The sequence below is a fragment of the Fusarium vanettenii genome (assembly GCF_000151355.1).
Source record: "Fusarium vanettenii 77-13-4 chromosome 5 genomic scaffold NECHAsca_12_chr5_2_0, whole genome shotgun sequence".
In the NCBI taxonomy this organism is placed as follows: Eukaryota; Fungi; Ascomycota; class Sordariomycetes; order Hypocreales; family Nectriaceae; genus Fusarium; species Fusarium vanettenii.
This window is the reverse complement of record NW_003315872.1, coordinates 393217-420414: the sequence shown is the minus strand read 5'-3', so window position 1 is coordinate 420414 and position 27198 is coordinate 393217. Positions and strand designations below refer to the sequence as shown.

General features: G+C 53.6%; 8 protein-coding genes across 8 annotated transcripts; 4 read left to right on the top strand and 4 right to left on the bottom strand.

Annotated features, from left to right (window-relative positions):
• Positions 1–1505: 1505 nt before the first annotated feature.
• On the top strand, positions 1506–7001 carry NECHADRAFT_40162 (uncharacterized protein; the record flags this gene model as incomplete). The annotated part of the gene is made up of 2 exons (XM_003048093.1): positions 1506–1729; positions 2048–7001. The coding sequence occupies 2 exons, from the start codon at positions 1506–1508 to the stop codon at positions 6999–7001; spliced, it is 5178 nt and encodes a 1725-aa protein (XP_003048139.1).
• Positions 7002–7869: 868 nt separating this feature from the next.
• Positions 7870–9578, bottom strand: NECHADRAFT_68978 (40S ribosomal protein S0). Its single transcript, XM_003047910.1, has 3 exons — positions 9345–9578; positions 8725–9173; positions 7870–8674 (listed from the first exon to the last, which is right to left on the bottom strand). The coding sequence occupies exons 1-3, from the start codon at positions 9512–9514 to the stop codon at positions 8403–8405; spliced, it is 891 nt and encodes a 296-aa protein (XP_003047956.1). The 5' UTR covers positions 9515–9578; the 3' UTR covers positions 7870–8402.
• Positions 9579–9875: 297 nt separating this feature from the next.
• NECHADRAFT_79976 (uncharacterized protein) lies at positions 9876–10876 on the top strand (the record flags this gene model as incomplete). Its single annotated transcript, XM_003048092.1, has 2 exons — positions 9876–9921; positions 9975–10876. The coding sequence occupies 2 exons, from the start codon at positions 9876–9878 to the stop codon at positions 10874–10876; spliced, it is 948 nt and encodes a 315-aa protein (XP_003048138.1).
• An 11-nt stretch (positions 10877–10887) lies between these two features.
• On the bottom strand, positions 10888–12453 carry NECHADRAFT_60724 (uncharacterized protein). Its single transcript, XM_003047909.1, has 4 exons — positions 12343–12453; positions 12184–12272; positions 11248–12137; positions 10888–11200 (listed from the first exon to the last, which is right to left on the bottom strand). Exons 1-4 carry the CDS (start codon positions 12372–12374, stop codon positions 11117–11119), a joined length of 1095 nt encoding a protein of 364 aa, XP_003047955.1. The 5' UTR covers positions 12375–12453; the 3' UTR covers positions 10888–11116.
• Positions 12454–12829: 376 nt separating this feature from the next.
• On the top strand, positions 12830–14806 carry NECHADRAFT_39989 (uncharacterized protein; the record flags this gene model as incomplete). The annotated part of the gene is made up of 3 exons (XM_003048091.1): positions 12830–12864; positions 12937–13026; positions 13108–14806. 3 exons carry the CDS (start codon positions 12830–12832, stop codon positions 14804–14806), a joined length of 1824 nt encoding a protein of 607 aa, XP_003048137.1.
• Positions 14807–15368: 562 nt separating this feature from the next.
• On the bottom strand, positions 15369–17144 carry NECHADRAFT_60721 (uncharacterized protein). The gene is made up of 4 exons (XM_003047908.1): positions 16861–17144; positions 16221–16804; positions 15864–16172; positions 15369–15785 (listed from the first exon to the last, which is right to left on the bottom strand). Exons 1-3 carry the CDS (start codon positions 17051–17053, stop codon positions 15882–15884), a joined length of 1068 nt encoding a protein of 355 aa, XP_003047954.1. The 5' UTR covers positions 17054–17144; the 3' UTR covers positions 15369–15785; positions 15864–15881.
• A 4274-nt stretch (positions 17145–21418) lies between these two features.
• NECHADRAFT_93258 (uncharacterized protein) lies at positions 21419–23173 on the bottom strand (the record flags this gene model as incomplete). Its single annotated transcript, XM_003047907.1, has 2 exons — positions 21419–21627; positions 21673–23173. 2 exons carry the CDS (start codon positions 23171–23173, stop codon positions 21419–21421), a joined length of 1710 nt encoding a protein of 569 aa, XP_003047953.1.
• A 1650-nt stretch (positions 23174–24823) lies between these two features.
• NhATM1 (uncharacterized protein) lies at positions 24824–27067 on the top strand (the record flags this gene model as incomplete). The annotated part of the gene is made up of 2 exons (XM_003048090.1): positions 24824–26840; positions 26895–27067. 2 exons carry the CDS (start codon positions 24824–24826, stop codon positions 26969–26971), a joined length of 2094 nt encoding a protein of 697 aa, XP_003048136.1. The 3' UTR covers positions 26972–27067.
• Between the last annotated feature and the right edge of the window lie 131 nt (positions 27068–27198).

Below are 27198 nucleotides of genomic sequence, written 5' to 3'. Positions count from 1 at the left end.
ACCTGTCCCCGAGACTGCCAATCAACGGCTTGAACGGGGGCCTCGACGGGAGACCGACCCAACTGGCCCACGCGCCATAACCCCTCCCCTGGGTTGCCCTAAAAAGGCCTGGCACTCCATAGTTCACCGTACTGAGTACCTTGAAGAGTAATAAAATTGTATGGTGGCTGAGGTTCCAGTACACATAAACTTGCCATCGCGTTCAGCCCCACACCCTCTTTCCATGTGCCATCCCAAATGGAAGCGCCAGAGCCCATCTCCCGTCCGTCTTGTCTCTCCCCCGTTATTCGGGTCCAACAGCCTCGCTTTTTCCTTTCTTTTTCCTTCGTCTCTCTCCTCTTGCTCTTTACTTTTTACTGTTTGAAGAGGGAGGGGGCCCTTATTGATCCCGTGGAAATTCCCTGTTTACTTTGCCCCTCTCCTTTGCGAAATTTCTCCTATAGCGAGCGTAGCGCAGTCCAGCGTGACTCGATTTCCACCCCCATCCCAACTCACCACCAACCAAATCCTTCTGCCAACCTCTCGACTCAGACAAAGGGTAGCCAACGCCTCTTGATGGTAACGAATACTCTCTCGCATACAAGAGCAAACATCGAGTTTATGGCTTCGTCACGTAGGTCCAGGTCTCATTCTATTCTCTCACAATGACATCAGTCCCCTTCCCACATCCAACTTCCCCCCTGCTTGTCAGAAACTCGACCAGGTTTTGGCTTGCTTCTGGTAATTACAGACGTGTTACCACGGGCTTAGCATAACAGGGCAATCAAACGTTGTTGATGGTGGATGGTCCAAGCAAACACCCGACTCAATCCCCCCCCCATCCATCCCATCATAATCCCCAGCTCGGCCTCGCCGCGTCCTATCGCCTTCTCCCTCCTTTCCTTCTTGGTTGTGCGCAAACAGTTCACTGTACACTCTTGTCTCTCCTTTCTTCTTTTGGTGTCTCCTTCGTTTTCAGCGCTTAGCCCCTCTCCCCGCGCGCATTGGATCAAATAACAACCACCACCACCTCCTCGACTATGCGCGACGATCTCTCTCAACACTGACACGCTCGCTGCTAACTCAATGCCTTGATCGCCAGCTCCTCTGTCGCTTTGAGCACCATCAGCTCTGCCCTCTCCTGACGACAGCCAACGCAGCGCGCGTGAGCGGCCGTGCTCATGGAGGCCCTGGAGCCTTCGTCCGCAGACCCGCTGCCGCCAGCGTCTGGCCTCAGCGCTCCGCCCCCCGTCCCCATACCCATATCGTCCTCGTCTTCGTCGCGCCCTCCGGTCAAGGATCCGACGTCGACTATCCCGAGCGCTCACTCCGCCGCCGCCGCGTCTTCGACGACTCACCAGCCAAGGTCTGGGATTGTGTCTCCTGTCGACGACCCTGTCACTTCCGTAACCACCACCGCCGCAGTACCCAAGGAAAAGGAAAACTCCAGCCCCAGAGACGCTTCGACGCCGACGCCCTACAACAAGTGGCCATCCCTTAGATCCACCACCACCACAACTACGCGCATGCTTCCCTCGACCAATGCCGCCCTCGCGAAACCCTTGGTCCCTCTCTCCGAGCGAAGATCTCACCAGAGGAAGCCAACGCCTCGGAGTTTCAAGGACTCGGATTCCGACCTTCAGGGAAGCCTTCCTCGATGGGACATCACCCCAGATGGTGGATCGGCAGGTCGTGAGGGTCGTCAATTCACTGTCGCCAACGTTGGCAACAATGGTCGGATATATCTGAGGTAAGGTTTCGATCGTCTCGTGCTTGTCGTTCTTTTCTGCACCTAGCGCCTCACTTGTCCGACCGACTGGAATGCTGTGTGCCAGCCACATCTCCGCCCCGTCGCTCTCCCTTCCTCCCGCCTCCCGGCTTTCGCCCAGAGTGCTTGTGGGGAGACGTCTCGGTCGGGCTCTCGTTGCGATCCGATCCTCTGTCCTGTCGCCTCAGAGATATCATCAAGTTACTGGCACAGGAACGCTGGCGCTGGTCTCGGACGCTCGCACTGACTGACAACTCAACTTGTCCCCCTGTTCACATATCGCTGACCCTCATTCCGCAGGCCGACTGTTCGCCCTGCCTACCAGCGATGTCCCCAGCCTCAATTCGTATTTCCCATCACTCCGCCCAGCACAGCAGGCTTGGATACCCTCCCCCACAGCAAACCCGTCGAGTACGAGAGCAGTGAGCTTCACATCAGCCAGTTCACCCCGACCCCGGAAGCCACGCCTTTTGACAGCAACCAAGCCTACTTTGAAGCCAACCCCCGGGATGCTCGAAGGTCCGTGAAACACCGACGCGCCCTCTCTGACAGCACGGTCCACGAAGTCTCCGCCGCTAAGGATTCGGACCCTGGGGTTTTCAAAATCGTCATCTCCAAGCCGGGTGAGGAGCATCGACCCCGGACTATGGAAGATTTTGATGCCAACTCTACTCCTCTTCTCGATATCAACATTCCCTCTTGGCGGATAGGAACTCCACGGTTTACTGTTAGAGGCACACCGATGATTCGTGGCTCTTCCTACGCTCCCACAGAGGAGTTTCGCTCAAGCAGCGCCTCGCTGCTGAACCGATCCCAGGGCGAGCTTAACAGTTCTCATCCAGATCTAGCATCGACGAGGCGGCCGAGCTCGTTGGCCGTCCCGGTGTTGCGATTCTCGCGCAACATGTCCAATACCTCTCCGAACCCCCCTTCTCCTCGAGGGCCCCGGCCTGTCCATCCGACTTACCAGTCGATTCTCAATGTCGAACCCGCCATGTTTGACAACCTCACATTCAAGCCGGCCTGCGACGATCGAGCCCTGGTCAGATACTCCCCTGCGACCGGAGCTGTCACAGCCGCTACACCACCACGACTCGTTGCGGAAATCACGTCACCCAGTTTCCTCGACTACGAACTTATCTCAGATTTCTTCCTAACCTACCGAGCATTCCTCGAATCCGTTGACCTATTACGCATGCTCATTGCGCGGTTACGATGGGCACTAGCACGCGATGACGAAACTGGCATGGTTGTTCGGGTTAGGACATTTGTGGCCCTGAGGCATTGGATTCTCAACTACTTTATGGATGACTTTGTCGTTGACTATAATCTCCGGTCAACGTTTTGCGAGCTGTTGAACGATTTTGTGGATGAACTATCGCAATGTTCTCGATCCCGCAAGGTGCAGCTCAAGATCCTTGGAGAACTCAAGAAATGTTGGCGTAGGGTTTGTGCTCTTTACTGGGATGGCCCTAATTTCGACGACTCGCTGGATGCCGATGTTCCCATTACGCCTGGTGGCATTGCCGGTCACAGAGATCCTGATTTGGACCCGACCTTCTGGGACCGTGACGATGGGGAGCCGCCTCAAATTGAGAGCTTGTTGCCTCTCATGAAGAGCACACGCGAGCGAACAAGTTTCATTGCCGACATCTCCCGGGCTGGCCATGCTGGAGACTCAATCGTCACGGATCCCCGGCCGAGTACCCCTGAGGGCCAGATCACCAGAGATCCCGCAGAGGTGGAATCGCAGGCGTCTCCAATCAGCATGTCGAGTCTGGATATTGTCTCTTGCTCGTTTCCTAACAAGGCCATGCGGGCTACTCATCCTCACCAGACGAATCCACTGGCAGCACACCCAGTAACAGCGAGCTCTGTCTACAATAATACAGGTCCGATAGCAACGACACCTCGCACGCTGGTCGGAAAGCGTGTGCGGCCTCAGCCAACGCACAAGCGTAACAACAGTTTGACTGATTCATTGCGGGAACATAGCTCTGACAAGATGTCTTTCAAGGACCAGGAGTTCATGATGACTGTTCCCTATGCTGGGAGTCTTGTCCGTGGTAATCTTCTACCCCCTGGCCAGGCATTTGTTGATATCGAGCCCGATGATTTCCCCCCCAGCCAGAGGCAAACGGCAACTCTCCACCCGGAGAGCCAGAACTTGGTCAAGGAGAGGATTCCAGCAGGAGCCATGTCTGGTCACGGGATGAAGAAGCTTCTGGGAAGTGTGCGGCGAGCCCTTAGCACCAGAGGCCAGGGGGTGTCTCCCACACCGGGAAGTTTTATCAATGTCAACAATATCGGACCTCGCGGGGCAACAACAAACCGTATTCCCGGAACTGCAGTTGTCCCCCAGAGCAGGCAAAGACCGAATGGATCTCGACCTCCTGTTAGGATTGACTTGCTTGGCGCCGAAGCAGTGGAAGATTTCAAGAAGGCAGTGCGAGAGGAAGCCGCCGCTGATGCTGAACGCCGTGGCATCACAATGGGATCCCCCAACTCATCCCTCTCAGCGAGAGATGTTGACTACTCAGCTGCCCACATGGACTCGAGCACATTCGACAGCCTGCCGCACAACCACAAGCACCGGCCAGTTAGTGACATGGCTATCACCACGGGCAGCAAGTCTATCGTCATCGTTGACGACACGACACCATTTGATCCTTCTTTCATGAGGCGAGGGGAGCCTGCCAGTACCACTTCTGTCGAGGCATTTGCCGAAACTTTCAGGCTCACTGGCGCTGATCCTACACCTCCTACAACGCCTCCTACCGGCCCCTCTGCTGGAACTGGCACGCCCAGGCGTTCGTCGTATTTACTCAACCAACATGTGGTCCGACCTTCACTTGATGAGGATCCTCTGCCACCTTTTGTGCCTGACCTTGATACTCTAGCCCCTGGCAGTAGTGCTCGAGCTTCCGAAGAGCGAAGCCGAGCATCCTTCTCAACGACACACCGCAGTCTCCGTCACTATCCTCCTCTGTCATACAGGGGTCATCGTCGCACCAAATCGACTCGATCGCACCAGTCATTGGCTTCAATTATTCAACGTCGCCGTAGCTCATTTAACAGCACTGTTCGCCAGTCCACAGTCCGAAGCTTTGATGCTACAACAGACTCTGGCGCCTCGATGATGGCACAAGAGCCTGATGTACCAGTTCCACAACCTCTGCGAGTTATTCGACGACGCCCGGGTGGAGATCTACGAGCCGCGACAAACGTGGGCGAGTTGGACATGGTTTCACTAAGGAGATCAAGATCGGTTGGGTCGTTGACGACTTACTCGGAGTCTATCCGGAGTTCATACATCCAGAGCCCTGGTGTGGAATCTTTCGGCAAAGGCGAGGTAGTCTCCATCGAGTATCGTCAGTCCAGAGCCGATGTTTTTTCTCTGGGCCAACTTGCAGAGAAGGCACCAAAGCGAGACCTTTCGCTCTTTAGCACACATTCATCGAAGCCCGCCATGCGTCCTTCTTTCGAGAAGGAGGCGCAGAAGCTTGCTCAGATTCCGGATGACGACGACGATGGTGGCATTGAGTCAGCCCTGGCCAAGCTCGAGGGCAAGTTGCCTGCGAAGAAGACGTACAGCTTGTCCATGGACCCACAGTCTCCTGGAGGAGTCTTTGACCCTCCTCCTGAAATCGACGTGGATATGGTGGATCCAGAGGAAGAGGAACGCGAGAAGAGAGATCATCGTGAAAAGCTTGTCATCAGGGAGACGTTTATGCTGGATCCCGAAGAGGATGAGCCTGAGCCTCTTATTGACTCTCATGACAGCTTCCTAACACCTCAACGCCAGCGGCCGTTGACCGAAGCCAAGTCATTCTTGTCTGATACTTCACGAGAATCCTACTCGTCCATCCCAATCCTGGACCGAGACTCGAATCCTGGCCGCGACAAGTCCCCTGGCCGTGCTTGGACCAACATGTCGATCCTCGAAGGTTCCGATGATGATGCAACTCCTCGTGCGAAAAAGACTGTCTTCACTCCTGAACCGGACTCACAACATGCGTCTTTCGATTTCATTGAGAAGACAGACAGCATCGAAGGAATCAAGCCTGGTGACACGGCGCCCACGGTTGAGGAAGACCAGTCGTTCCTCGACGATGATAGCGATCTTTCGTCCGAGATGTCGGCTGAGGCCCTTGATTATGAGGACTTTGAGTCAGGAGACGCTGTTGTACCTCGCGTAAAGCTTCCAGCCCACCCTCTTGGATCTCCAGCACCTGCTCCGAAGAGGAACCCTCCTTCGCCTCCAATGACACTGGTACAAGCTCTGGAGATGTCGCCACCGCAGACTTTCAAGGTTCCTGAACTGCACGAGACACAAGTCTGGGGCCAGAAGCCTCTTCCTCCGACACCAGAGACCACGCCAACGGCTCCCTACATCCATACCGATGACCAGACTGCGACAACTGAAGCTCTCCGCCTCGCCCCGAAGCCTGATGTTGCTGCGGAAACTGACAAGTACAATGTTCACCTCCCATTCATCCTGGCCTTTGACTCGGAGATTCTTGCTCAGCAGTTCACACTGATCGAGAAGGATGCTCTCAACGAGATTGACTGGAAGGAGCTCATCGACATGAACTGGAAGAATGCTGCCTACAGTGACTCTCGTTCGTGGGTCGAGTTTCTGCGCAACACCGATGCTCATGGAGTTGATGTTGTCATTGCCCGCTTCAATATCATGGTCAAATGGGCCATCTCTGAGATTGTCATGACACAGACAGTCGAGGAGAGAGTGCGATGCATCTGCAAGTTCATCCACATCGCAACTCACTGCCGACGTTACCGCAACTTTGCGACCCTCGCACAGCTCACTATCGCCCTGTCCAGTAATGAGGTCGCTCGTTTGTCGAGGACATGGCAGCATGTGCCCCCTCAGGATGTCAAGACACTACACGATCTCGAGAAGCTGGTAACGCCTATGCGCAACTTTTACAACCTCCGTGCTGAGATGGAGGTTGGCTCCGACTCGGGCTGCATCCCCTTTGTCGGTATCTACACACACGATCTCCTCTACAACGCCCAGCGACCGTCAGAGATTGCTGGCTCACCTACCACGCCCCCCTTGATCAACTTTGAGCGTTGTCGCATTGCTGCTGCTGTCGTCAAGACACTGCTGCGCCTGTTGGAGGCCAGCACTCGGTACAAGTTCCAGCCTATCGAGGGCATTACTGAGAGATGTCTTTGGATGAGCGCTCTGAGCGATGAGGAGATCCGACGACATTCAGAGATGTTGGAGTAATCACCTCCACAACTAATAAGCAGCTGTCCGCTTCAACACACCAACACGGGCAACAAATTACGACCTTGATGACTCACCGGCTCAACGGAGTTTCATTTACTTTGTGTTTCATTACCACCACCACAGTACAGAAGTGCATACCCAGCGTGCCTCGACATTATACCCCTCTCTATTCATACTCGAATTACACACGCACACACACATCTACACATGACGGGGTCTCTGTTCAAGTTCTAAACCACTATTATCATACATCAACACAGCATCTGGGACAAAGCAAGGAGTTGGGCACTTTTCTGTTCGTTTATACACACACACACACATGGTTCATGTCTGGGTCCTCAGCTGTTTTTCTGGCTTAGTCATACCCCCTCCGCGCCGCATTACGAGCGCTTTCTTTTTGAGATTTCCTAATTCACTATTATCACCAAGTGTGCCAAGGGTCTTGTAACCCTGGGGGAGTGAGAAAAGGGAAGGGTTGGATTAGGATAGGAGTAATGAGGTTCAAGGGGGGGAAAACATAAGGGACTGATGAATGGGATGGGTTATATGAGGGGAAGATTAGGAGGAGGGTAAAGGGAATGGTTAGAGAAAGGAAGGCCTTGAAGGCGGAATTGATACCACGTTTTACGATGATTGTTGGGGGGTTGAGTTGAGTGTGGTTTGTGATGTGAAATGAGTTTACGGCCGATACAAGGAACATCAGTTTAATACTCGAGACTTGCATTGCTTTGAGCATGATGCCAATGAAAGAGAAGTGACTACGAGACATGACAAGCTACGAGACAGTACGCATAACCTCATGGAGTGGCACTAATGACTACTCAGAGAGACATCTACAACACACATCACAGACAAGCATCCACGGCACCTTTCATCTTTTTTTCATGGTTTTTAACTCAGCTTGGACGACTCGTATTTAGCTTCTCTCGCATCAAAACCGCAGAACAAAGGCGGGATAACGATCAAGTCCATCCCCCCTGGCGGTACAGGGCTTTCCCTCTCCACCCCTCTCACCCTCTTTCTCCTCAACCTTGGGCGAACATACACACGCGAAAGGAGAGATGAAAAAAAAGGGATCAAAGAAAAAAAGGGGAGGATAGTATCTTTCCCTCATCAGCACCACCATGGTTGAACCTCAGTCCCAAGATGTTTGTTTTGTAAAAGTCAGCCAGAGCTTTGTCGAAAAAACGCCGCCGAATAGTTTGATTGAACCACTTTCGCCATTGTTTCTCCTGCCCGTCACACGTATGTGACTAGACAACCGTTCCCTAGTAAATTTTTTTCTTTTGTTCTTCACCACTCAATGTCGGCGGGAGGAAGGTATTCAACCTCTGCGCCTCCATGTCCAGCAGCAGCAGTGGCGTCGACCTCCTCGTTGTCGCCAGGAGCCTCGTTACCCTACCACGTGGTCTCCTTGGCAGCCTCGCCGGAGGCAGCGGCGGGAGCAGCGGAAGCAGCCCACTCAGTGGTGGCGGGAGCGGCACCCCACTCGTCACCGGCAGCGCCGTCCCAGCCGGTACCGGTGGCACCAGCGAAGCCAGCGGCGGGAGCCTCCCAGTCACCACCAGTAGCAGCGAAGCCGGACTCGATGGCAGCGGGGCCCTCCTCCTCGGCGCCGGGGACCTTCTCCTCCTCGACCTTCTCCTCGGCCTCGGCCTCGGGGTCGCGGTCTGCAAGATGTTAGTGAATGTGAGTGAAAGATACACAAAGTAAAACATACAGAAGTAAAGATCGACCATGACGTCCCAGGGGGTCTCGCGGCTGTAGATGGTGCCGCGGAGGCGGAGGACCTCACGGGCGAGCATCCACCAGACGCAGCCGATGGCGTGGCGACCCTTGTTGTTGGTGGGGATGGCGACGTCGACGTACTCGGTGGGGGAGTCAGTGTCGGTGAGGGCGATGACGGGGATGTTGACGTAGGAAGCCTCCTTGATGGCCTGGGCGTCGGTGCGAGGGTCGGTGACGACGATCAGACGGGGCTCCTTGAACGAGCGGGTGATGTAGTTGGTGAAGGAACCGGGGGTGAAGCGACCGGCGATGGCAGTGGCACCAGTGTGGGAAGCGAACTTGAGGACGGCACGCTGTCCGTAGGGACGGGCAGAGATGACACAGACATCGGCGGGGTTGTCGATGGCGGCGATGATGCGGGCGGCCAGGACAATCTTCTCCCTGTGAAGACGGTGGTGTTAGCGATTGTGCGAAATTTGGTGTTTTTGGAGATTCTGTGCCCCTCCTCCGGATAGCTTCAGCTCGCAAAGGTCCAATCCTCCCGGTCGCGTCGCTTCCAATTATGCCACCAGAAATCTCGTAAATCCATCGCAGAGTAGAGTCAAGACGTACCAGGTCTTGCCGACGTTGAGAACGTTGACACCGTCAGCACGGGTCTTCCAGAGGTAGTTCTCCATGTGAACCTGGAGGTTCTTGCTACCCAGGTGGCACTGGGCAGCCAGGAGCATCTCAATGTCCTGGCTGGTGGCGTTGAAGACGGAGGGCAGGTTGGAGGGGGCCATCTTGACGGATTTGTTTGTCTGTCTTCCTGGGAGGGAGGGGAGGGTTGAGGGAAGAAGGTTGCGTCGTGATGTTTTTTCGTAGAGTCGCAAGAAAGTTCGCGACGAGGAATTTGTGACCACCAAAATGTGTGGGTGGTGCAAAGCCCTGATGGCCCTGGCGAGGCTAGGCCACTTAGGGTCTAGTACAACGATATTGGATCGAGGTGCGGTATCTCCACGTGATACTTGAGCTAGTCCACTTTGGTCACAGCCCGCCTTTGTTCGGCATCGGCCGTTGGATGATGGGAAAATTTGGGGCGAGGCTTTGGACGTCAATTCATCGATCTCTATAGTAAAGCAGCAGCAGATTGATGCTTCCACCATGCCCCCCAGAATAACGGCGCTGCCGCGCCTAGGCTCCTTGAACCGTACGTTTCATTGGGACAATTCACCCCCCTCAATGCTGATCAATTGAGCACAGTCTGCCTCCGACCGGCCGCGAAGCCCGCAACACCAAACTTCCTCCCCATCGTCCAGACGGCGAACCTCTCCATGCGCGAGAAGAAGCGCAAGGCAAAGCAGGATCCGTACCGATGGGCTCAGGCGCAGCAGCGAAAGGCGGCCAATGTGGAGAGGCGTGAGGAGCTCCAGCGGGAGCGGGAGGAGGCTTGGGGTGACCCCATCAAGGGCCGGACGACTCCCTTCCTCGAGTCCCTTGACTCGGCCGGTCAGAATACCACGAGCCAGGTCGCTACGAGTGCAGAGGGTGCTGCTCCTCAGGAGCTGCCGACGTCTCCTGAAATCCTAAACCACTTCCTCTCTAAGTGGGAACTTGAAGAGGCTATTCAACAAGGACAGACCCTTACCAAGCCCATGGTTGGCATTGTTGAATCACAGATTGAGCCCGGGACTGAGGAGGACAAGATGAAGCAATATGAGCAGCGTCATCACAAGGCTGTCGAGGCTCTCCGCCGCATCACCTCCCTGGAGAACAGCAGTGCCAAGGACCGCTTCCACGCCAACGTGCGGCGCATCGTCGCCGAGTTTGGCCGTCACAACACCGACAAGGTGCTCAAGCCCAAGGCTCTGTCTATTACACCCAACGAGTTGCCCATGGCGCCGCGATCAGGCCCTGATACAGGCAGCTCCGAGGTGCAGATCGCCATCCTGACGGCCAAGATCCGCACCCTCTCCCAGGCGCTGGAGATCAACCGCGGCTACAAGGACAAGCACAACAAGCGCAACCTACGACTCCTGCTGCACAGGCGGCAGAAGCTGCTCAAGTACATGGACCGCAAGGAAAGGGGGAGCGAGCGCTGGACAAACATGATTGAGAAGCTGGGCCTCACACCCGCGACCTGGAAGAACCAGATCTCGCTGTAAGAAAAAAAAGAGACGAAGAAACGGCTGTCTTTGTAGAATAACGTGTGTTTCTCTCTATGTACAATACAAGCCACCTGGAAGAACGAAAGCGAACGATGCCGCCTTTTGCATCAACCTATCTTTGCCCATTTGCGCCAGTGTCGGAACGAGTCCGTTGCCATTAAGACTCAACAGTTTGCTGCTATACTACACAAAATCATGCTAGAAAAGAGACTCGGGGGGTGTGCTAAATCGAGGAAATCAGAAGACCGAGATGTAGTTGCCAATGCGCTCCTTCTGGTTCTGAGCTATGCACTCGGCGATCCAGGTAATGTTGCGGATTTCCTGAGATTTGTTAGTGACTGAGTTGAGATGAAAAGGGTGAAACTCACCTGTTCCCTTAGCTTCACCCAAGCATAGACAATGGCGTGAGTGAACTGCCTGGTAAAGGCGCTCTTGGAAATCTCCATCTCCTTCTGGTAGAACATGTCTTCCAGGGTTCGGCCCTCACTGGAACCGCCACCCATGTTGCCAGGTCCCGAAGGGCCACCGCCGACTGAGATGGCGTCAAAGAAGGCCTTGTAATCTTGAACACCGTCCACGGCGAGACGAACACCCTCAGGGTCGTCAGCTCGGGAGAGCATCAGGGTTCCCTCAGGATACAGCTTGCCAAAGCTGGGGTAGAGCTTCTTGCGGTCCTGCTTGGACAGTTCAGTGCCGAAGGAGTTGAGAGTAATGTTGATGGCTCGGCGGTCAGCCTCGAAGTTGAGAATCTCGGACATGACCTCGGCGGTGGGAGTGCCGGCCATTTCAGGGTGAGTGTTGACAAAGTTGTAAAAGTCCTCGAGATAGTTCTTGTAGAGAGTGTTTCGGACAATCTCAATGTTGAGCTCATCAAGGTCCTGGTGGCTCAGACTGCCCTTGAAGTAGGGAGCAAGAGGGGTCTCGATGAGCACGCTGTTGTACAGCTCCTCAATGTTGGTGGCGACGCAGAGGACGGGCATAGTCTCGAACCAGCCGAGAGGGTGGCATCGCTCAAGGAGCTCGCGGGTGTCGCGCTCGTGAAGGGTGCCGGTGATGAGAAGGGCGACGTTGTCAATCATGTAGCCGTAGGTGACGTAGTCCATGAAGGTGGCAAGCGATCCGACAGCATTAGCACGAACATATCGGAATTCTGAGATGAGCTTGTCGGTGGTCTTGGCTGCGAGGGCGGACGTCGAAGGGTTAGGAGGGAGAGAGGCGAGGAAGTCGCCATAAGCAGGACCGAGCTGAAGCTTGAGATCTGAGCAAGTTAGAAGAGGACATTGTTAATGAGATGATGTACGTACCATCGATGGTCTCGCATTGCGTCAGGTTGTTGTAGGCTGGGCCAGTGAGCAGGCTGTTGCGGTAGCCGCGGACAATGCCCTCGACGTAGCTGTTGGCCAGGGTTAGTCTCCATCTCAGCTTCGTGTATCATGGAGCTCCTAGCTCGGAGTAGGACGCACCCGTTGTTGACGTTGAAGAGAAGGCCCTCCATCTTGTCAATTATTCGTCGCGATTCGTTCGACTCGAGATTATCACGTATAAGGAGATAAAGACGGCTGCGCGGTCGTGAGATGGTTGAAGTCGATCGTCAAAGTTGGTCGCCTAGCATTCCCAAGCCTTGGAGCGACGACGCAAGCTGGAGCGTCGCGAATGTCGACACGTGAGTGGCCAGGAGGTTGGGCAAAGGTACGTACCCACGACCCGCCCGGAATATAGTAGCACCGCTGTCCGTGGACCTGCATCCCACTTTCTGCGCCTGCAACCAAAGACCAAAAAATTTGAGTGGAGACTTTGGAGCTTCCAACTGAAATTTTTCCATCGCAAGCACCTCGCACTTTCCTTTCGCAGCCTCGCACAACGGAACGGGATTGTGCCTCGTGAGGAAGCAACGACGCCAATCGACCAGCGCGAGAACATCGGGGAGGAGCCCATACACTCACATTCACAATGTCGCTCTTTGTGCTTGCAGAGACGCCGGCAGGGTAAGTCGCGACCTGGAGAACTCGGAAGGAACGAGCTGGTACTCGAGACGCGGATGGGCTAACAATTGGCAGCTACGGCCTGTTCAAGGCCACCGACAAGAAGATGCTGAAGAATGAGGAACTCGCAGCCGAGTTGGGACGTCCTGAAAAGGTCGTTGAGATGTGAGTCTCCTTTTCAATCCTGTCATTGCCAACGATTGAACTGCACACCATGTCTTCTCTACGAGATTGGGTGTCCACTAGATGGCAAGTAACACAAGCCACCGTCGCTAACACCATCTTCTCCTCCAGGCTCAAGCTCAAGAAGTTCGTCAAGTTCGACAGCGCCGCCACCGCTCTCGAGGAAGCCGCCGCGCTCAAGGATGGCAAGGTCCCTGAGCTGCTCACCGCGCTCCTCGAGGACCTCAAGTCCGAGAAGAAGGCTTCGCTCGCCGTCGCCGACATGAAGCTGGGCACGGCCATCTCCAACCTGCCCGCGCTCAACATCTCTCCCGTCTCGGGTTCCAACACGATGGATCTGTTCCGTGGCATTCGTGGCTCGCTCTCCAACCTCATTCCTGGTCTTGTTGAGGAAAACTTTGACCGCATGGCTCTGGGTCTGTCTCACTCCATGTCGCGCCACAAGCTCAAGTTCTCGGCCGACAAGGTCGACGCCATGATCATCCAGGCCATCAAGCTCCTCGACGATCTCGACAAGGAGCTCAACGTCTACGCCATGCGAACCAAGGAGTGGTACGGCTGGCACTTCCCTGAGATGGCCAAGATCCTCAACGACAACCTGGCCTATGCCCGTGTCATCCTCGCTGTCGGCATGCGCACCAACATTTCCGAGAGCGACCTCTCCGAGATCCTGCCTGAGGAGATCGAGGCCGCCATCAAGGCCGCTGCTGAGATCAGCATGGGTACTGAGATTACCGAGGAGGATCTTGACAACATCAAGCTGCTGGCTGACCAGGTCATTGTCTACTCCAACTACCGAACCCAGCTGTCCTCGTACCTCGAGAACCGTATGCGCGCCATTGCCCCCAACCTGACTGCCCTCGTCGGCTACCTCGTTGGTGCCCGCCTCATCGCCCACGCTGGCTCCCTCATCAACCTGGCCAAGGCCCCTGGTTCTACCATTCAGATTCTCGGTGCCGAGAAGGCCCTGTTCCGCGCTCTCAAGACCAAGCACGACACACCCAAGTATGGTCTCATCTACCACTCGTCGCTCATCGGTCAGGCCAACGGCCGAAACAAGGGTAAGATTGCCCGTATGCTGGCTGCCAAGGCTGCTCTTGGTCTGCGTGTCGATGCTCTCGGCGAGTTCGAGGACGATGTCGATGACGAGGAGCGCGCCATCCTTGGTCTCAGCAACCGCATCAAGCTCGAGAACCACCTCCGAAAGCTCGAAGGCAAGCCCCTTCTGCCCAAGGGCACCAACGTCACCCCCTCTGGTGAGATTGTTGGCGCTGGTCAGTTCACTCTCAAGGAGACTCGCCGATACAACGGCGACGCCGACGGTGTCGATGAGGAGGCCGCCAACAGTACTACTCCTGCCAAGAAGAGCAAGAAGTCCAAGAAGCTCATTGAGGAGGTTGAGGATGAGGAGATGAAGGATGCTGAGAGCGACGAGGAGGACGCTGCCATCACCACCCCTGCCAAGCCCAAGAAGCTGTCGGAAGCCGACTACGAGCGCCTCGCCGAGGAGGCCGGTCTCTCGGTCAAGAAGTTCAAGCGCAAGTACGAGCGAGGCGACGTTGAGCTCAACGACGACGGCACACCCAAGGTCTTCAGCAAGAAGGAGCTCAAGAAGCTGCGCAAGGCCGAGGAGAAGTCGACACCTTCCAAGGAGGCTGCCCCTGAGGGCAAGAAGAAGCGCAAGCACGACGACTCAGAAGACGAGGCCGAGCCCAAGAAGGAGAAGAAGCAGAAGAAGAAGAAGCGCCACTCTGAGGCTTAGGTGCCCTCGAGGAAAAAGTCACAGCTCACGCTGCGGCGACGCTGAATCAGACACGGAGGTGGGATCGCAAGACTTAATCGTCAGCGTCCCCCTTGCTTCACTCTTACTCGTCTGGACACTGACGACGGACCATCCCCAAACAAAACAAGAGAGCGCGACGAAAAGCACTAGAAAAATGATTGGACGGTTCCCGATGTGTAGTTATATGATACCTGAGAGACTCCTGGCTGGCAGCTTCTGCCAGCGGGCACCTTGTTTCCTGACTGGCTGGCGTTTGGACGGAGGGGCATATTGGCGTGATTGGTTTTAGTCACTGTTGTTTCTTGTTTCGTATTTTCTCGGATCCTCTGCCTATTCCAATCTCGCTGGAGTAGATTTGCGGACTTTGAAGGAGGGGGAACAGAAGACGCCGTGTATCTTATGGATAGCAGATGGGAATTAGAAGAGAAACTATTAAGTTCAGATTGCTTTCAAATGCTTGTCACGAAGTGAGTGATAGTATGAGTCGGTATAAAACATTGTTGTAGACATCACAGGAGCATCATCACGGTGACACCAGAAGCATAGCGCAAACGAGTTTGATTGACGTAACGATCGGGGTATCCTCCATAACATAAACCACGGCATAATCTCATAATCCTGGTGACTTGGTCTTCATTAAGACTGCCCCGTCGAGCACACCTGGGTATCCCACCAAACCGCACCCAAGTCACCCCTTTCCTCCACATAAAAGAAACCAAAGTAAAATACATACATCAGAAGTTTAAAAAAGTCAAGGCGCGCGATTTTCGGTTGTCGAGGAGGGTATCGAAAGGCAAAACACGACGCAGGCGTAACAGGAAACAAGTCGTAACAAATCATGGGGTTTGAAAGAGTAACGCTCGAGCATCTCCGCTGCAACGGGAGATGTAGCGCTGCTGCTTGTTGAAGACGAGAAGAGAGCAGCGGGAGCAATGCTTCTGAAATCAAGTAGACCAGGCTAAACCCCATCGAAGGGAAATCCTTAAGCGTTAGCCAACCATTGCCTCCACGGTTTGCTAGAAAGAGAAGAACACACGATGTGAGGGGAGAATATTTAGATGTTCTCCACGACGCGAGCGTGCATGGCTTGTTGGAAACCTGGGTCCTGACCTCCAAAGTCTTGGTAGCCGCCCTCGGCTTGGGCGCTGCTGGACTCGCCGGTCTGGTTGGCGGCCATGGCGGCGTTGAGGGCGTTGCCCATGGTCTGGTTCGCGCCGGGTAGGAAGATGACCTTGCTGTTGGCCGACTTGGCCATGGCTTGCATGGCCTCGAGGTATCGGATCTGCATGGCGGGAGCAGAGCTGAGGATATCGGCAGCTTGACGCATAAGCTTGGCGGATTCGACCTGGTTTTGTTAGCAAGTGTTGGTCTGAGGGGGAATGTTGTGACCTACTTCTGCCTTGGCGGCAATAATCTTGCTTTCACCGATACGCTTGCTCTGAGCGGCCATGGAGAGCGACTCCTGCAGCTCCTGGCTGAAAACAATGTCCTTGATGAGCATGCTCTCAACCTGAACACCCCATCCAGCGGCGACATCCTCAATGATCTCTCCAATCGACTGGGCAATCTCCTCTCGACGCTCAATAACATCCTGAAGAACACGAGCACCAACGACATGACGAAGTGTGGTCTGAGTACGCTCCATGAGGGCCTGGCGGACGTTGTTGATGCCGAAAGCAGCCTTGTGAGGAGCCACGATGTGGTAGTAGATGACCGAGGTGAGACGCAGCGTGACGTTGTCCTTGGTCATGCAAATCTGCTCAGGAACCTCTGCAGTCTGAATCTTGACGTCGATCTGGATGATCTTCTCGCTGAGGGGGTTAATGTTGACCAGACCGGGGTCGACGGCCTTGTAGAACTTTCCAAACTTGGTGACGAGACCGACGTTGCCCTGGTGGACTTCCTTGTAGGGGTTGGGGCAGATGATGCAGCAAGGGATGGCGCCCATGGTTCCGATGACAACACCAAGAGTATCCTCTGGGATGAGTTAGATTTGAATGCATCTGATAATCAGTTTGTTGGAGGTTGCGTACTCATCCTGGCGTACCAGCCATCGGGGGTGACATTGTCCTCGACAACTCTAGCGTAGCTACGCTGGAGATCCTCCTTCTTGGGAGGTACGACGGCCATCTTGTGCTGGGCCTGGAAGCCTCCGTTGCCCTCAGCAGGGGCGGCAGCCTTGGAGGATGAACCTCCGCCGTTGATCATTCCGTCTGTAGAAGACATGGTGAGATTACGTCGAGCTTCTAGTTGTATTGAAGTAGTTTGTGCAAGTGTAATCAGATAGTACTCGTGAATCCAGTGTGAAAAGAGAAAGATGATGGTGTCACCAAGTTTCTGGGGGTGGGGGAAGACGTGTTATTTAATCTCATCTCATCACGCTGTTCCTTCGTGCGCCGAGAAGAGCCAAGTCCTGGGGTGACGTCGACGTCGCTGGAAGGAGCACCCGACACAACCTGAGCTTCATCCTGCAGGGAGCTTTTCTCGGTACGTACTGATTTTCGAGCACAGGTGATGAGCGACCAGCCCCACTAATTGTGGAGCTTGCGTGGCATTGCAGGCCGGGACCTGTCGGCACACATGTCGAGTCCCGCTTTATTCTCCAATGGAGTGTCTTGATTGGTGTGACCAGAAGCTCGTGCGGGGCAAGGGTTTGATCTTTCGACCAGGCTTCAACAGAGGAAAGAGCTTCCCCCAGGACGAGACCGCCCAGGTATCAAGAGATACGATCAATGCGAGAAGCAAAAAGGTGGTGGTCTTACCTCAAACAGCCTTTTTCGACCTAGCACACGACGCCCTTTGGAACCGATATTCCCTCATATTTGAGCGGATAACTCGGGATACGGCACATTGAATTTGTGGAAATAACGTGACCGGGCTTGTTTCCTTTACACCATGGCCAAGACAACCCAAGACCCTTGGTCGCTCGGTCTGTCGCGCACCCGGTAACGATGAGCAGTGCTAGTCTGTTGGTCATTGTCGCAACCATCATCAGCCATTCCAATTCATCGCTTCGCTTCGCTTCTTTCCGGCGACTCCTCGTTGAAGGATCGGGATAGCGGGTGTTGAGCCCGTCGTATTCGACTCAGCCTCCACAGAATGCGCTCATGGCGTTACAGTACAAAAAACATGCAGGGACGAATGTTGGTGACAAGAGACGAGAGAAGGCCTTTTTTGCGCCCGACTTCTTTGGAAATCTCCAAAACAGGCACTATCAATCTACCGAACCAAGGTCTACCCAATCATTACGCTGTCGCCAATGTCCAACACCGTTCGCAGCCAAGAACGTGACCTATGCACTGCCTCCAAAGACAATCTCCTCCACTTGCTGATGGTTGGTCATAGTTTCCCCTTGGCGCAGAAGCTGGTGACATGATTGTCAATCATGAGCTCCATCTGGTAACCGCCGGCACCGCAACCCGAGCCCACGATATACGACACATGCTTGTGCTTCTAGAACTCTTCTCGACTTTGAGATTGACGTTAGGGACCGCGCCTTGCTTAAAGTTGCCACTTTGGATTATCCCTCAAGGCTGAGCAATGGGGTTGCTGATCATCTAGACCGGTCCAATTTATTCGATGCTCATCCAATGTCAGCAGATTTTTGCTGAGCAAGGTTGACCGCCCAAGGCAGGGCGGGACTTATTAACCAACAAGGTGAAGCTATTGAGTCGTATTCCGCACAGCCTCCTTCACAGCCTCGGAGAAATCTCATTTGTTAATCTCACCTTTTAGCTGTTTTTGCTCCATCTTCCCCGGATCCGAGGCCGACCTCTTCGGCCCCGTATGTCGTTGCCTAGCAGCACCGATCGCCGATGTTGTCTCCGGACCCCAGCCGGGGATCGTCGGGACAGATTCCTATGACGAAAGTATCATGCATTGGAAATTTCTCAAGCACAGCCAACGGACGGACCGACGGATCAACCTTTTTGTTGAAAAACATCCCAATCCGCCTCAGACTCCGCCATTGACAAAGGATTGGGATCATTAAGCATAGCCTCAGTTGGTTTCAGACTATGCTATTGGAAGTACCTCACGTCAGCCCCTGTTTGATCCTCTTCAGGAGCATGGTAAGGCGGACAATGAGAGACGCCACCGAGGAGGGACAATCACAGCCCGGGTGAGTTCTCGTGAGATGTGATTGTGGTTGTGGAGGCTTGAAGCATGTTGCTCTCATCCTTCGTCCGCGTGACTGCCACAAGACGATTTGGGCGATTAATGGACCGAATATAGGGGCTTAACAAAAACGACACGAAGTAACACGCCTCGAGTATATTTCTCGGCGTTGAGATAAAATATCAATCCTAAGAGATCCATTGCCACAATAAACAGCCGACTGCCTCAACGAATCTTCTTCCGAACGGGCTGCCTCTCCCAACAATGGGTCAGCAGACTGGATTTTATCTTTTCTTTGGTTTTGATGGGCCGAAAGGGAGAAACATCATGAAGGACAAGTTCATGACTCTATGCAATAAATACTTGCAACAACGCAAGGTGATATACACGTATCCCACTAGGGACTCAGACATTGAAGAGACTCCTAAAAAATACGAATGCCGTGTAATTGGGAGCTCGAGATATCCTGTGGTGAGTGTACAGGGTAAGTCATCTCATCTTACTTTGACACACAGGCAGAGTTTGTGAGCCTCACTCTCATTCTAGCATGGTATTATGAGGCCACTATGTTGTTAGAACCTCTGTCAGCTCTCAATTGGTGTATTCAAGACGCTTGATGGCTGACTCGTGCCACGAGGACGCCGAGTCGAATGATGTTTGTCCAGCAAACACTCCCAAGCAAGGTCTAAGACGGTCCACCCACACAACCACCTGGACTATTTGAAGCAACACCAAGCTGCTCTCTTCTCTCACAATAAAACACAGGTTATTCGAGTCAAATTGAAGTATCCAATTTACATCCGTTGACCTGTCTCTGGTCTCCCATCCCAGCTAGACGCTATTTCGGACCCGGCCTTCAACAACAAGTCCCCTGTGGCTTAGTTGGCTAAAGCGTCCGACTGTTACTTGCAGACAATCGGGAGATCGGAAGTTCGAGCCTTCCCGGGGGAGCAACTATTTCTTTTTGATTTTTCACTCATTACTTTTGCGAGAATTATGTCTCTGAGGCCTTCTTTTTGAAGGCTGGTGTGAATTGGGTCGTCTCTGCAACTCAATGGACTACGTTTGGACTGACTTGACCTCTTACTTGATGGGGGTTTAAGTAACTCGAATGCCATTGAGGCTATTGCCATGGGCTAATACTATTCTGACTGCATAGCTTTAAGTTGACGACGGGTTTGGCATACTTTGTTGTCTCCTGTAGACGATGGATAGGTTCCGGACTGGCCTTCAATGGCGATCTCTGGGCATCGTTCTCCCTGCTAGCTCCGTAGACTGAAGACAAATTGCAAGCTACTAACCTGATTTGTTTTTGCAAATATGTCTGCTGTCCTTGGAGTCATGATGTACGCCATTCCTTGTCGTTTGCCCGTACTCTGTCTGCTTCTTGTGGCTTGTTCCTGGCTGCCGAGTTCTCTTGGTTCTCCTTCGTCTACTTGACCGCCTTCTTCCCAACCACGGCTAATTGTCTCCTCACACGCTCTCAGTCACTTCCAGGACACATCCCAACTCAACCGAGACCCAATTCTTCCCATAACCTTCCACCGAGAACCCCGGCGAACATGAGCCCCAACTCGAAGGCTCCTCACCATCCAATTAGCTAATCCCCTGTGGCTTAGTTGGCTAAAGCGTCCGACTGTTATTCATTAGACAATCGGGAGATCGGAAGTTCGAGCCTTCCCGGGGGAGCACATGTGCTCACAATCCTTTTTTGGGGGTTGTGGATATTTTTTTTGCAGTTTTGTGTATGTAAGAACTTGTCGCTATGCCCCACTAGGCCCTAGGGCGAGATGGTGAGGGTGCCAAGAGCTTAGAGTTGCAGAGAATAAGCTTGATGGACGTGTTGGGGTGCAATGGTAGTTTCAAGAATGGAAACCGGAATGTTCTGTGTATGTAAAACTCTTAGTCCAATGGTCTGACACGCGTGTAACGAATGAAGTGCGGATCAAAGTGTTGACAGTGAGATACAACGCGAATAGCTGCGTTATGAGAAGCAAGAGGATGCTCTGATGTCCAAGTTTCCTCGAGTTTCGAGCTTCGGTTGCCGGCGTGGCAGGACAGGGACGGAGATTTACTGTACACCGAACCCCGGTTGCCATCTTGGGCATCTTGCTTCCCTCATGAGGACCATGTAAACATGCCTCCATAGAAGTAGAAGGTGTTGTAACTGAATAGAGAGTAGTTATTATCATCACCCATCACCCGCCATGTTCCCCATGTAGCTTCATGCACACGGTGTTTGTGTGGCCCTTTACTAATAACGATATGATCCCCATAACCTCCAAACCCATTCGCAAGCCGAACGAGATGTTGCTGAACGCGTAGACCCGAAACGACACACCATGTCTATTGAGAACCCCCAAAGATGCGCCGCCAAGTCTTGATCATGAAGTAACCTTACTAAAAGCCGCCGCCGTCACCCTGACCTCAAAATGTCCCTCCCCGATAGCAGAAACCCCAATATTAGATCGTCTCTCACTTGGCTTTTGGCAATGCTCTTGGCTTGATCCAAAGCCTGATCGACCGTGATGGGCGAGTTGAAGCCACTCCCTTGACGAGTGTTGGCGTGACCCAATCACCACCCTTTTTCGGCTCGACATTATAAAGTGAGATGAGAACCGAAGTGTACATATACACCTTTCTCATGGTAAAGTCGGAGTCATCGCACATTGTAAGAGTTCCATCTGCCAAGGTTAGTTGTGATCGATCGGAGGGATATGTAAACTTACCAGATGCCTGTACCGTCTTTGGGTTGACCTTTTGTATCTTGGTTCCCTTGGAGTCTACATCATCCTCGAGATACCGTCCAACGTGCCAAATTCGCTGGTCGGAGAAGGCCTTGGGATCGGTGCGATGCAGATCCGGAACGACATGTGCAAATGTGCCCTTCTTGAGCACGTAACCCGCCTCTCCCTCATCCTTGAGGACTACATCCTCCTTCAAAAGCCTCGCGGACCAGCCGCCGCCGTGTAGTCGCAACGTCTCGAGGTAAGCAGCTTTGAGGAGAGGACACTTTGTCATCAGACCCTCCATATCGAGCTTCTCAATCTTGGGGGGAACCCAGACGACACCTCCGAATTCGTTCTTGGGCTGAACGACGTGGACGAAGGGGGCGACTTGATCACGGATCTGCTCTAGGAGGACTGGGTCCTGGTAGAGCTCAAAGAGAGACCAGGAGACCATTGAGGTGGAGTGGGCTGTCACAGACCAGAACAGAGCTACATCGAGCGAGGCTCGAATCTCAATGGATAGGTTGTGCTTTCGGAAGACTTCTGTTCGCTTGCGAACGAGAGGGCTGATGGTGTGGAAATCTTGCCATCTCATACCAGGCTCTTCGTTATTTAAGAACTTGTCCAGGTCCTCATGGAACTCTCGCATAAAGGAGTGTAGACGACCAAGAGCGATCCTAGCCCGTTGAGAAGTTGGAAGAGGTGCCCAGAGAGGAACGCCCATGGCCAAAGAGAGGAAGCCGTCGTTGAAGACCCAGAGATGCTCCCAGATGTCATCAAAGTTTTCGACAAAATCAGTGCCAAAGACGGAAGCAGTGGCCGATCTGGCGACAAAGTTCCTCATCAATTCAAGGAAATCGGCCTCCATGACTCGTTCTTTCGTTTCAGTCTCCACGACATCTGCCTCGGCCATCTTCTCCCACTCCATCTGGTCGGTCTGGTAGCTGTTGAAGGAAACCAATTCAGCGGCGACATCATCCAAGTCCCGAACATTGGCCTTTACAAGGCTTTCCAGGTGCGAGCCGGAGAGATACTGCTTGGTGATTTGGTGAACCTCGCTGGCGGCTTTGTCATAGGCCTCGAGATCATTCTTGGAGAGTCGAAAGTTGCTGACCATGAGACGTCTGGCGACATACTCTTTGTCTGCGACCGACTCGGGCAACTCAAGTAGTTTGGCAGCGAGGGAAGGTCGAAAAACAAAGGAATGAATGCTTTGGAATAGGCGAATAGAAAAGATGCCCTGGGTATATCGGTTTCGGAAACGCGTCAATGTGAAATTGGCGCTGAGAAAGAGTCGAGGAGCGTGGCCAAAGAAAGGGATCCAGTAAGGCGCAAGAGTAGGACTCCTAGATCCATTCTGAGAAGAAGAGCCACCAGTGAAGAGCCTCGTCGTTACGACAAGCACCAAGACTGTGACGATGGCGGCGAGCAGGGGAGTCTCTTTGAGATGAGGGACGACGTTCTCCTCAAGACGTTGTCGTACCGCCTCGAGACCATTCATCTTGAAAGTATGCGGACGATACCGCTAGAGCCAGATACTCAAGTTTCACGATGAGAGGCCCTTTCAAGATGACGGTTGAGGCGATCTGTCAATCTCTGAGAGATGTTGAAGTGAACGCTGAGAATTGGGACCCGCCGGTGCTGACTGGCGTTGCTGAGGTATAGGGGCTGTGCACTGTAGACAGCCGCTACAGCGGTCGGGTCAGTGCGCGTCAGACCTCGCAACAACAACATTGTCCTTTGTTGTGAAGATGTGTCGACAAAAACGTCTCTGGTGAGAGGACAGGAAGCTTGTTGCCTCTTCCGGCTGGTTTCTGTCATCTGAAGCCTTGAGATCTCTGTCATATCTCCAAACCCTGTCTATGAGACGAAGACGTACGTGTTCCGATGCGTTTACAGTTCCTGTTCTGGACCACGCAAACCGCTTCAGAACGAGGAAATAGCACACAGAGAAGAAGTTCCTTGGCTAGGGGAACACGCTCCAGGCAATGATGTGCAATGAAAACGACAACGAAACACCCAGCAAAACTATGTATGTCGAAGTATCTGGCTGATCACTCAGAAATCGCAGACCCATGCGTGCCGGTACACCGGCTCGAATGGTTCCATGGTCTAACGGTTATGACTGCGGATTCTGATTCCGCCAGCGAGGGTTCGACTCCCCCTGGAACCTTTTTTGCCAATCGCTATTACTTTGCCATCATGATCTTTGAATGTTGTACTCAAGGCACTTGTCGCGATGGCTTCCCTTTTTTGCTAGAAACTCGCTTATTTCGGGCCGCGGGTAGGGCTGCATGTGTCCTAAAATAGTACTTGTTGGGAAGACACAGCCTTGACCCCCTGAGACACATGGAAAGTGTGTAGGACATTGACTCTTGGGAGGGCGCTGTCATGTAAGACAGACTCTCTGGACGGGCAATCGAGCCAATCGATTGTCTCTCCCTTTGTTGAAGAGATAGGCGTTACTGTGAGTGTTCCAGCTCTGATCGTCACGACAAAGTGTGGTGTCGTGACCAGTGTTTACTTGGTGGGCTTTCAAAGAAGCAACTCTTATGCGTTCACGAGAAGCCAAGGATCACATTTCCACAGATAACGAGCCGAGCAATTCAGCTGGCGACGTTTCTCCACGCTATTGCGCGATTGCTATTCAATTGCACCATCGAGAGGTGTAAGTGCACGACTTGGAGATGTCGTTGCCAGGCGCTTCCAAGCCATTCATTCCTATGTATTTACTACAATTGCAGCCTTCAAGATTCCTTCAAGAGCGTCAACTCCCTGAAATCAACCCAATTGAAGCCTTGGCATAACATTGTGTTGCGCTTCAAGTCAACGTCAGCGTGGGGAGACGCTCCGATGAATCGGCTGCCTCAGGCGCCAACCAGTTGCATCATATCCCGCTAGATTCGGCAAGTCGACTTGTGAGCTTCATCCAGCTTCACCCGTCTCCTTTTAATCCTCCATCCCCCTGCCGAATAGACACCTCTTTGGCTACCGGATCGCAGCCAGGCTTCTCAAGGTCTCTGGCGGCTCCGGTACCTACCTTGTTGTCCCCCTTTTTTCTCGTCGTCGTACAAATCGCGGACATTCCCCCCACCAATACCGAACACCGACGCAATCCCATGATGAGCTCCCGCTGAGCTGAACAACCACGATGATGCCTCGATTACTGCAGCGCCCGCCGCTGGGATGCCGATGTGGCCTTGTGGTTTTTCCTCAGCGGCCGTGGGCGCCGCGTCCGGCTCTGTCGCAGACCTTCTGGACGTCTGCCCCGCGTCGTGAGCAACCCCGAACGACCGCGACCAAGGAGACGAAACCTATAAAGCCCTCGGCTGTGTTTCCGGCGAAGAAACAGGCGACGAACAAAAATGATCCTCTGGCGGCGGTGGACAAGTCTGCGACGGAGCAGCGCAAGGCTGACTGGGCCATCATGAAAGAGATGTCTCGGTATCTATGGCCGAAGGACGATTTGAGTACCAAGGTGCGAGTCGGACTAGCAGTGTCGCTGCTCATTGGCGCCAAGGTCATGAATGTCCAGGTGCCATTTTACTTCAAGAGTATCGTGGACTCGATGAACATTGACATTGCGGCGGTTGGAGGCACTGCGACTACGGTTGCCGGAGCCATGATATTAGCCTATGGCGCGACCCGTATAGGCGCAACGGTGTTCCAGGAGGTGCGCAACGCTGTGTTTGCGTCTGTGGCCCAAAAAGCTATCCGAAGAGTTGCGGGCAACGTCTTTGAGCATCTACTCCGACTTGATCTCACCTTTCATCTATCCAAGCAGACCGGTGGCTTGACAAGGGCCCTAGACCGCGGTACCAAGGGAATTAGCTTCATCTTGACGAGCATGGTCTTTCATATTCTGCCCACTGCGCTTGAGATTAGCATGGTCTGCGGAATCCTCACATATAACTATGGCGCCAAGTTTGCGGCTCTCACAGTCCTGACCATGGTTAGCTACTCGGCATTTACTATTTGGACCACAGCTTGGCGAACCAAGTTCCGGAGACAGGCCAACGCGGCCGACAACAGGGCTTCGACTGTGGCGGTGGACTCGCTTATCAACTACGAGGCTGTCAAGTACTTTAACAACGAAAAGTTTGAGGTGGCGCGTTACGACAAGGCCCTTCAGCAGTATGAGCGGAATTCTATCAAGGTGGCAACGTCTCTGGCCTTTCTCAACAGCGGACAGAACTTAATCTTCTCCTCGGCACTTACCGGAATGATGTACCTCGCCGCAGAGGGCGTTGCCTCTGGCGGCCTGACGGTGGGCGACCTGGTCATGGTGAACCAGCTCGTCTTCCAGCTCTCTGTGCCGCTTAACTTCCTCGGATCCGTCTACCGCGAGCTCCGCCAGTCCCTCCTGGACATGGAGACGCTGTTCAACCTGCAAAAGGTCAACGCCAACATCAAGGAGAAGCCCGACGCCAAGCCCCTGGTGCTGTCCAAGGGCGGCGAGATCAAGTTTGAAAACGTAAACTTTGCCTACCACCCGGACCGCCCCATCCTGCGCAACCTATCCTTGACCATCCCTGCGGGCAAGAAGGTGGCCATTGTCGGGCCCAGCGGGTGCGGCAAGTCCACGCTGCTGCGTCTTTTGTTCAGGTCTTACGATGTTCAGGATGGAAGGATCCTCATTGACGACCAGGATATACGAGACGTCAACCTCGAGTCCCTCCGGAGGTCCATCGGAGTCGTGCCGCAGGATACTCCCCTTTTCAACGACACGGTTGAGCACAATATCCGCTATGGATCCATCAACGCGTCCCACGACGAGGTTATTGCTGTTGCCAAGAGGGCCCACGTTCACAGCACGATTCTGCAGTTCCCTGACGGTTACCAGACCAAGGTTGGTGAGAGAGGACTTATGATTTCTGGAGGAGAGAAGCAGCGTCTTGCTGTCAGCCGTCTGCTCCTCAAGGATCCTCCTCTGCTCTTTTTTGACGAGGCCACAAGTGCCCTCGACACACACACGGAGCAGGCCTTGATGCTCAACATCAACAGCATCCTTCGGGAAAAGGGCCGTACGAGCGTATTTGTCGCCCACCGTCTCCGCACCATCTTTGACTCGGACATCATCATCGTACTTAAAGAGGGGCAAGTGGCGGAAATGGGAACCCACCGCGAACTGATCGACCGCGCGGGGGTCTACGCCGAACTGTGGAGTGGTGAGTTGAAGCATCTCTGCAAGGATCTACCTACGCTAACATGAACATTCTTAGCTCAAGAAACGAGGTTCCACGATGATGGGACGTCCAAGGAGGAGAAGGAGGAGGAGGAGGAGGCTCGCTCCCGGTGAGTTTAGTATGTAAGTGGCACGAGGATCCACGCTTTGGTCAGTGATCACAAAGACATTATGGATAGACAATCAATAAAAACTTGACGATATTTCTCGCGAAACGAGCGTGGGATGCAAAAGTGGAAACTCACTACAAGGTGCGGCCGACTAAACAGGCGGCCGCTGAAGGGATCGGCCGCCAAAAGGGAGCCTCTCTATGGAGAAAGACTCCATCTATACAACGTTGC

What these genes read in the sequence shown, in the direction of transcription:
- NECHADRAFT_60721 (XM_003047908.1), bottom strand. Translation starts at nt 17,053, where the DNA reads ATGTCTTCTACAGACGGAATGATCAACGGCGGAGGTTCATCCTCCAAG. An exon ending in TGGCTGGTACGCCAGGATGA is followed by an intron (nt 16,805 to 16,860) that starts GTACGCAACCTC and finishes AACTCATCCCAG; the next exon opens with AGGATACTCTTGGTGTTGTC. An exon ending in TTATTGCCGCCAAGGCAGAA is followed by an intron (nt 16,173 to 16,220) that starts GTAGGTCACAAC and finishes TAACAAAACCAG; the next exon opens with GTCGAATCCGCCAAGCTTAT.
- NECHADRAFT_60724 (XM_003047909.1), bottom strand. Translation starts at nt 12,374, where the DNA reads ATGGAGGGCCTTCTCTTCAACGTCAACAACGG. An exon ending in GCAATGCGAGACCATCGATG is followed by an intron (nt 12,138 to 12,183) that starts GTACGTACATCA and finishes TAACTTGCTCAG; the next exon opens with ATCTCAAGCTTCAGCTCGGT. An exon ending in GGGTGAAGCTAAGGGAACAG is followed by an intron (nt 11,201 to 11,247) that starts GTGAGTTTCACC and finishes AACAAATCTCAG; the next exon opens with GAAATCCGCAACATTACCTG.
- NECHADRAFT_68978 (XM_003047910.1), bottom strand. Translation starts at nt 9,514, where the DNA reads ATGGCCCCCTCCAACCTGCCCTCCGTCTTCAACGCCACCAGCCAGGAC. An exon ending in CTCAACGTCGGCAAGACCTG is followed by an intron (nt 9,174 to 9,344) that starts GTACGTCTTGAC and finishes CCGTCTTCACAG; the next exon opens with GGAGAAGATTGTCCTGGCCG. An exon ending in CATGGTCGATCTTTACTTCT is followed by an intron (nt 8,675 to 8,724) that starts GTATGTTTTACT and finishes AACATCTTGCAG; the next exon opens with ACCGCGACCCCGAGGCCGAG.